This window comes from Hipposideros armiger, unplaced genomic scaffold (assembly GCF_001890085.2).
Source record: "Hipposideros armiger isolate ML-2016 unplaced genomic scaffold, ASM189008v1 scaffold_130, whole genome shotgun sequence".
Classification (NCBI taxonomy): Eukaryota; Metazoa; Chordata; class Mammalia; order Chiroptera; family Hipposideridae; genus Hipposideros; species Hipposideros armiger.
In genome coordinates, this window is record NW_017731480.1 from 970,217 (window position 1) to 979,891 (window position 9,675).

Here is a 9,675-nt window from a genome sequence, read left to right on the forward strand (position 1 = left end):
TGTGTGTGTGTGTGTGTGTGTGTGTGTGTGTGTATACGAGTATGTATAGGTGTGTGCGCATATCTTTAACAGATACTACTGCTAAAACCTGAACATATCTATTATCATGCATAGCATACCGCATAATTTAAAAAAAAAATCTAACCTCAATAACTTTTATTTTCAATAAACACTTAATTCTTAAAAAAATGACTACAGAAGCATGACACCAATATTTTATCTATATAGTAATTTCATTCATAAAATTTTCATGCACAAAAATCATTCATCTGAAATTAGTGGTGTCACTCTCACCACAGAAAGGTTGATGTGTCAATCTTAAGTGTAATAATTTAAGAGCATATTTCAAACAGTTTTCCTTTCCATATTAATATGCCCTTGAAATATTTAAGAAACCAACCAATAATTTCTAAAGCAAACCATTACCATATACCATTATAAATTATCAGTCATCATAAAGCCAAAAAGACTTTTAGAATTTTTATAAAAGAACTATTTTAAATATTCTGTTGTTTTAGAACAGAGTTTGAAAACTATTTATAATAATTCAGGCTGAAATTAAAATATCCCCTGGACACTATGGTGTTGATTTAATACCCAAGATTTTCTTTTTCAAAATACAAAACGCCTTTTAAAATGTAACAGTTGTGCACTATGATATATCTCCATATGTCTTTACTTGATATATGTCTTATTTTTTCTAAAATGGCTAATCCAGTATCTATGATATAAAATACAACTGCATCAAAAGTCAATTATATTTTCTAATATATTTTTCAACTTGATGATCTAAATAAAAAATACATGAAAACTGGTTTGAAAACTTCACACATACATGAGTGAACATATGTACATATGAACATAAGGACCTATACAAATCACACACTTAGAATAACTTCCCGGTAGTCAATTGAGATTTCACAATATTTTAACGATTTCCTATATAGTATGTATACATGCACTTAATCAAGACAGTCTCATCATATTCTTTAGATCTACAAAACAAAGTACTTCAGGAATCATTCAAAAATATATTTGAAGTCTTAAATAACAGACCTAAAACAAAATGCTTTGCAATGTTATATAGAAAATTAATTTAGTAACCTAATTTATTCATAATTATTATTACAATTAATAGGTACTCTGATACCCTCTAGTGGGGCAGGCGGGTCATACCTCTGGTAATAATTTTCAATCGCTTCTGACGTATGATGCTTGGCATGTGTTCTTTTAATATGTTTCTGAAACAAAACAAAAAAGATCTTTATGTTGTGTCACAGATGAGGTTCAAGAACAAAAATGACATTTCTTCATCCCAACGTCTAGCATATAGGTCAAACTAAATAACGCATTGGGAATTTGGGTGGTGGTAGGTCTTTTTTCCTTCTACTCTACGAATCTATGCATTTTAATCTCCATTGCTTGGCTGGGATGACTTCAGACTGTACTACAAGGTACAGTATGTATGTAAAAGCCAACAGGGTCATAGTAATTGAATCTAAATAAGTTTGCTTGGGGTTGCAGAGGGCAAAAAAAAAAAAAACTTGTTCCCTCTCTCAACCTTTATATTAATTTTCCCTCAATTCAATTCCATCTAAGTCCTCTGTGCTCTATTTTTACAATCCAATTGCCATTTTTAACCAGGACGAACATTGCTTAAAAACAACTTATTTGAAAACTACAAAAAGTAATTCCATAGAGACTTGCCACTTGACTGACACCTGTCATCTCATGATAAATGACTCCATTTTCTGCCTCTCTTGCCTTCTGCCACTCCAGCAATGGTCATTTATCATCATCTCTGTCAGCAATGGAAAGCGGCACTGACAGTGCAAGTCAGCAAACATTTAGCACATGGAACCACGCAACACAGGGAAATTATTATTGTCAGAATAATAATGGTTTAGCATAATTTATTACAGGTCCACCAAATAAGCAAAGGCTAGATGTTATTAGACAGATGGATGGGTAGGCTTGGCAGGCCTCCACTGAGACGCAGGCGGTGCTTGATGTGGAAAGGAGAACATCCTCCAACCCAATCAGAGAGCTGGCAGTTCAATTACAAAGAAATAAAGGGACATTCATCATTCAATTAGGCACCTGTCAACCCTCACAAAGGAGAAAACTTCTAACCTGGTACTCCTGGGAGAAGATGCTCAGCAGAGTGGCCTGCGATTGACTGGAACAAATAAAAGAAGGACAAAGTTAATTACTGGAGTGCACGGCAAAGAAACAAAAGAGAAAGGAGCTTCAAAGGTAGGCCTGCTGCCCTGTAATCTAACAGAACATGAAAACAAGTGTGGAAAAGTTGTTCCAGATGAACACCTCAAACAAAGGCTTCCTGCTGCTAGGTCAAGGAGAGAGAAAAAGGGAAAGGGAAAAATGTGGATGGTCTCAAAGCCAACTATCCTATCATTTAGAGTTTTTTTTTTTTAAACTTTGGAATGATTGTAAATCATATCTGTAGCATGCCAAAGGGACCATGTGTTAAAGGGACCAAAAGAAGGCAAGGTTTATTTCCATTAATAAATGAGAGAGTGGAGGCCCATACACAGTAGGGAACATGCAGTTCATTCATTGCAAACACTCTGAAATGTATTTTGTTAGCAGACAGGTATCCTCTTCTGTAGCTATTTGAGATTCAGGGGGAAAAACTTTGGACTTCACTAAAAACAGCAGAGAGACCACTGGAACATTCCCAGTGAAACTGGTGTGCTTAGGAAATAGAAGCTTCCACAGCAGGAAGCTGAGGTCCTTGGAGTGTGTCATTCCCGAAGGCTGCCATAAGCCTTCTTCATCTAAGACGCCACGCAATGTCCAACACCTGGCAATGAAGCAACCTGGACAACACTCTTCCCAAGTGGGAGTTTTCCTCTCGCAATTGCTAACATTTAAAAATGGAACAGAATTTTTTTTTCTTGAAAAAGCATTCAATACCTTACTGCTACTCTTTTTGATTGCTCTCTGTAGATATATCTAACTTATCATTCTTGAAAACAATTATCTCTGATATATTTTCCCACTGAATTCTATCTGAACAAATTATAGGTGTTAATAATTCAACTTTTATAGTACACCAAAGCAGTGTGAATAATTAAAATTTTTTTCCTATTCAAGAATGAAACCTCTTAAGCTCATCACAAGTAACATGGGGAATGTGAAATGAAAACTACGACAGCATATTTCTTTATTTACTATCTCAGTGTTGTCATTTTCTGCCTTCCGTCATAGATCTGGCTTCTAAACCCTTTACACTCTTACCAGATTACAAAAGAGTAGGTTAAAAAATATCATAAATGATTATTAAGGAAAACTGATCATTACTAATGGATGGTTTCAATAACTCAAAAGTACTGAGACATTAGTGAATACAATTACAAATTCATTATAGTCCATTTTTTGAAATTCCCCTTTAAAAATGGGAAACAACCTTTGAAGGAGCCAACTCTCTCTCTCTCTCTCTCTCTCTCTCTCTCTCTCTCTCTCTCTCTCTCTCTATATATATATATATATATATATATATATATATATATATATATAATCTTCCTATTATGCCTGGCTTGCCTGAGTTTCACTTGCAAATCACATATACTAGGAGGGTTGCTGACAAGAATCTTCCAAAAGAAATGGCAAAATTAAGCCTTAATCTTTATAAACCACTGAATAAGTCAGTACGTTAGATATTTTTGTGTGATAAATGGAGCCCTCTTCATTGCACAGCAAAATATGTTAACCATTTAATGGTAGACACAATGTCAGTCTCAGTGTGTCAAAAAATATGATGGAACTAAATGTGCTTATAATGCACAAGTCGGGGACCAATGAGTAATGACGAGCAAAGTAAACTGTGAATAAAAGCAAGGTGTAATTGTAGATGCCCAGAATGGTGAGACTAAAGGATTACAGTTAGAGAAGTAGGTACTGGAATAAACAGTTCAAACCGAGAAGCTGGTCAGGAATTGAGAGTATTGAATAAACTAAAGATGAGATAAAGTCTTTATCCAGGAAAATGCCTTTTTCAAAAAACACATTCTTGTTTGTAAAAATTATAGTCTTAGGCCATCATGTGATAGTATGATTCTATGTCCAGATTTGAAAGCCTTGTTAACGTAAGTTAAGGAAAACTGCTTAGAATTCAATTCGGCTAAAACCGTGGACACAGGCTGTGGAGCAACCCATTTGTCAGTGGCCTAGAGGATTAGAGGGAAGATTCCGGAGGACATGGGCTTGACCTAAACAGAGAAAATGGCTTACTTAACATGGAAACAGCAGAAAGACAGACCTTAGTCCAACATGCTTTGTGTTTGGATGACTAGACAAAGCTGCAGAGAACCAAGTGACCTGTCTGGGTAGCTGGCCAGCTTGTGCTCTGTTCCTGTACAAGCTAAGCTTATGAAAGAGGGCTCTGAGTAAGTCTCACACCATAAAGAGCAGGAAAGTAATTTCAGTGCAACCAAAACATTAACTCCAGGGTCTATTACTTGTTACTTTCTCCCAGCGTGTTAATTCTGAGAAGGTCTATTTTGAATACAACAGCATTCACTAAGTATCTACAAGTCTGAAGGTCATGGGTATGGGCAACTATACCATCAAAATAAGAAATTAAATGAGGTTAACATGAACAGATTTAGAGGAAACTGTCAACATATACGCACACACAAAAAACCAAAAATTAGAACAGTGTCAAGTATTCATATATTTTTTTAGGGATCTGGTGAAGTAAATCATATCCTGAATCCTCACATATGTCAGGACTGCCCTGGCTTTGGAACATACATGTGTCACTTAGCATATAAATTTACATATTCAAAAATACAGCCACTTAATTTGCACAAATGCTCAAGATATATTAGTAAAACCTCTTCAAAAATCAGTTTCATATTTGTTTCCCATGCTACCCTCGCAAATTAAGTTCCTCCCCGGCTTGAGAAAAGAAGAGCATGCGGGCGGATCCCCAGAATGGCCATGTAAAACCTTGCCACGGTTGTGTGACAAATGGCTACACGGAGAAGTAGCAGTCACGTTGCAGCAATGGGGACACGAGCATGAGGAGAAAGCCTGCACACTGCGGACAGCAGGACAGAAAACGGAAAAAGCCCAGGTCCTTGAGGACACTGTTGAACTGCTCAAGAGACCATGAATTGAACTGACTAGCCTCCATACTTCTTTTGAGAAAGAATACATATCATTTTTCTTGTAACCCTCGAAAATAAAGAAAAAAAACAAAAAACCTGTCCAGGTTCCTACGTGCCCTAGTTAAGGAGGAGGCATGCTGGAGGGAGGTCTCTGAGATGGGGGGTCCATCACGATAGTATGTGCATAGGATGTAATATATGAAAGGGGTTGTTCATGTTTATCTTTAGGCTTTTTAATTCTCTTCTTGTATGGCAGCTACTGTATTTGGCTTTCTTAAAATTGTTCCTCTGTCTGTCGCTGTGTCGCTAAATTGACGTTCCTAGAGATCAGAAATTGGTCTGTGTGTGTGATCTTTCCATACAGTTTTAAACATGGATGAGGTACTTTTTACCTTCATTTTATACTGCATTCAAGACCCTTCAAATGCCAAGTAAATGGGCAACAAACAAATTTTCCATACAACATTTAACTCAGCATATCCCCAGACCCATCCAGTTCAGATACTCAGTAACCTGAGGGATATTAGAGAAGATGAACATCAGAGGTTAGGTGGGTACAACACAGGCTAAGAGCCAAGTTCAGCACAGACTTAGCTGCAACATTCATATGAGGGGGACGTCCTCATGCTCCCAGGTGGAGACTGAAAACAAGGAGAATCTTAAGGAAGAAGGTGCCACACACTTTATGTCCTTCCTCTTGTCAAGTACTCAACTTCTGAAAAAGACCAGAAAGAAGTAAATACCATTCTTTAAATTTCAAGCTCCTTTTGCTACAGAATCTAGAAAGCTTACATGTCTACACTCTACTGGGCTTGGAATCATCTGAGCAATATGAGGATTATTTCTGGGACTCGAGGAGCAGTGAACCGATTAAAGGGAGATAAAGCAGGGTACTCCTACAAAGCATTAGGCTTGGAGGCCTCACAAGTACAAGGTGCAAACATCCTCTCTAAATCTGTGAAAGAATACAATGGGACGCTGGCTCTCTGTGGTGCATGATTCAGGATACTGGTCAAGGAAGGCTTTCTGTGAATGCCTACCTTTTCTCACAACCCCCCATCCTCCTCACACACACACCTACCTACATACAAATTTGAAACATAGAGCATTTTCTTCCTCCTCAAAATCAAAATGGAATTCAATGAAAGAGTAAGACTTGGTACAACAAAACCACCAACTTTATATTTTTTTCAGGAACAGACAATGAAAATGGAAAGAATCTGGAGAGAGATTACTGATACTCTGTAAAGCTACCATGGAGAAAAAAAAAGGAAAAAAAATTAAACAAAATTCAAGAAATAGAGAAAAATTTATCCATCACACCTCCTTCCCATTTCTTCTGATTTCCAACTTCATATCAAGGATGCAGGCTACATTTGATGACTAATCATAGCAAATATCCCACAGATGACTCTACAGATGACAGACAGCATGAAGCTTAACAGTAACCGATTATTAAAAAAAAAATTCTTAAAAGCTATCCTTATATATAGGAAAAAAGTGGTTACTGTTCCAGGCACTTAATTTTGCCGATAACTTAAGTCACACGCTCTACAAGAGCCAAGATATATACGAACGCCTACTTTGTGCTAGACTACACTGAGCATATTATTTTACCCTCAACAACCCTCTGAGGTAGGCACTATTATTGTCCTTATTTTAAAAGTGGAGAAACAAAGGAAGAAAAGTTAAGTAAAATCCACAATTAAATAACTAGGTAAGCAACAGAACTGGGAATCAAAATCCATATTCAATTCCAAAACCCAAACTCTTAACCCCAGTGCTAATTTGCTTTTCTTCTAGTTCCCAGAAATCAGTATTGCACGTCATGTGTACTAATACCCCTGCTTAAGCATTTATATGAGGTTACATTACACTCCAAACAACTGTGAAAGGTGAGTATTGGTTGGTTTTTGCTAGATAATTGAAGCCTCAGGACGTCAAACATTCAGATCCAATTCCACGGTCTTAGACAATATTCCCCTTTTAAAAAAAAATTTAGTTTTCCTTTACTTAACTATGTAAACATGCTGCTGTGTGTGTGTGTGTGTGTGTGTGTGTGTGTGTGTGTGTGTGTGTGAATGTGAATGAGTTTTTGACTACAGGAAATAGTCAAGGATTTAAAAATTTGTTGGATAATTTCCATTACTTTCCCTGCAGCTAAGGCATATTTTGTTAACAACCACACCANAGCCCAGCTCCAGGTTGAGCTGTTGTTCAGCATCTTAGCTGTGGAGGGCAGTGTCACTGGCCCTCATATGTGGGATCCGAACCGGGGCCCTCTGGCATCACAAGCCAGTTCCTAACCACTGCGCCACTCGGCCGGCCCCATTTTATGTTTTTTGAGTGTGAAAGATACGTTAGCATCTAATATTAAAATAATAAGTAGTGATTTTAAATATAAGGCAAAGTTATTCGATCTTAAAATTTCCCTAACAATTATAGTGGTGAAACTTCAAAAACCTACCAATTGAATGAAATTCAATTAATCTTAATCGCTAAAGCTAATAAAGTTGGCCCGCAGACAGTGTGTGTTGAAAGAAGGGAGGAGATGGGAGAGAATATTTCCAAACACTGATGGAGACATGCGAATGTGACCCCTTCGTGAGTGTGCCCATGTGCACGCACACATGCCCACGTGCACCCATTTAGATGGACCTAAACAAATTTTACCAAGTATGGTTCCTATCTGGAAATAAAAATGCCATTAGTACAGGGGGAAAGAATAGAAAGCTGTTTTCAAAATGAATACTCAAGCTGTGTCTATATATGCACAACATGAAGAATGGAAGAAATGTCCTCAGTGATTCAAAAGCTTGAGAAAACATTTTTTCTACTGCTATTTGGATACTGTGAAGTTTCAGTGAACCATGATGGAATGGCAATCTGGATTATACGATTTTAAATACAGACTTAGGATTCTGAATTGAGATCATCTCAATGCTAGCAACAAGGCAGAGACTCAGGAATTCTCTGGTATTGCTAGTAGGAAAGCATTACAACCTTTCTAGACAGTAATTGGCAACATATACTAAAATCCTTAAATGCTGACTGTTTATACCCATAATTATAGATATAGAAATATTAAGAAACTCATCCAAAATGCAAAGACATGCACCAAAATGTTTATCATGGTATTATTTATAATATCAGAACAGTGGAAACATATATGTTCAACAGATGAATAATTCAGTAAATTATGATACTTTCATATGATGAGGTAATGCAATCAATGTTTACAAAAAGCTTTCTACAAAATATTATGTCATCTACATTTTTCCAAGTATAAAACTCAGTATTCACAACTGCATATGTAATGTAGACTCATCTACATAAAAATAGATTGCTAAAAGACTAGAAGGCAAAATACCAGTGGTTATCTCTGGGTGCCACAATATCAGGCAATCATGCATTCTATATATCTATCTATCTATATCTATCTATATATAGATATTGATAGATATATCTATATATAGTCACAAATGTGCTTAATTTTCACAATAGGTGAGTATTCATTTTATAAAAGGTAAAAATTAAAGAAATTGTTAGCCTCGTCCAACTGCTAAAATAGGTTCTGATACAATACAATTTGCCTTTATTCTAATTAGCTGGAAAACAAAAATCCCTTCAGGCCAATTCATCTTAGGGAATACAGAGACATTCCACCTGCGTGTTTCGAGCAAGAGACCTGTGAGGTCAATCCGTCTGAATGGTAACAACACAGTTGGGTTCCAAGCACAAAGTGCAGGGCAGAAGTCAGCAAGCAGCATGGTAAAGTGAGAAATCAGTCAGACGGCTCTCCTAGTCGTCTGTCCATTACAACCAAACTTTTCACGTTTTTGTTCCAGGTGTTGCGACACCTTGAAATAACTCTCTCCTTTACGAAAACGTAAAGAAATACAAATATATTCCTGTGTTCTCATTGTTACCCACTGACCTGCTCATCACTGAGTAACCAAGCAAAAAAGAAAGGTGTTTATGTCTGGCCTAAGCTACCCAGATAATGCAATAAAGCATGTTCATAATGAAATATACTTCTTAATGAAACTAAGATTTTAAAAAGAATCATGCAGAGATCTTGGAAATCCTCTATTGAAATGGCCTTTTGTACAATGAGAAAAATGATTATCAGAGGGCAGCCCCATAGCCTGACAGAGGATCTCCAAATGTCTAAGAAATGCTCTATTTTCCTTAACTTACGTTAACAAGGCTTTCAAATCTGGACATAGAATCATACTATCACATGATGGCCTAAGACTATAATTTTTACAAATAAGAATGTGTTTTTTGACATGTAAATAACTTTTCAGTCTTTCTTTGGAGGGTCTGAAAGCCAAAGCAGTTGTTGGCTTCACAGCACTCCATGGGCCATTCTCAATTTTGTATGTATGATTTAGGTTATGACTTTAATTTAAATGTTAATGTCACTATGGAGATTATGACTTTTGAATAAATCAATTCAAACTTTACAAAGACCTGTTTAGACAGGAATTCTCTAAGACACAAAAGTGTGTGTGTGTGTGTGTGTGTGTGTGTGTGT

The 9,675-nt window shown here is 36.6% G+C and overlaps 1 protein-coding gene across 5 annotated transcripts in view; it reads right to left on the minus strand.

The window, feature by feature from the left end:
- CDIN1 (CDAN1 interacting nuclease 1) overlaps positions 1–9,675 on the minus strand; it is a 245,025-nt gene that overhangs the window by 167,941 nt on the left and 67,409 nt on the right. For 4 of the 5 annotated variants that reach the window (XM_019649175.1, XM_019649180.1, XM_019649176.1 and 1 more), the window contains exons 2-3: positions 2,134–2,179; positions 1,177–1,241 (exon numbers count right to left, since the gene is read on the minus strand). The exons of the other annotated variant lie outside the window; for it this stretch is intronic. In XM_019649175.1, coding sequence (XP_019504720.1) covers positions 1,177–1,241; positions 2,134–2,179 — 111 coding nt within the window. The remainder of the gene's footprint in view (positions 1–1,176; positions 1,242–2,133; positions 2,180–9,675) is intronic. 5 annotated transcript variants of the gene reach the window in all.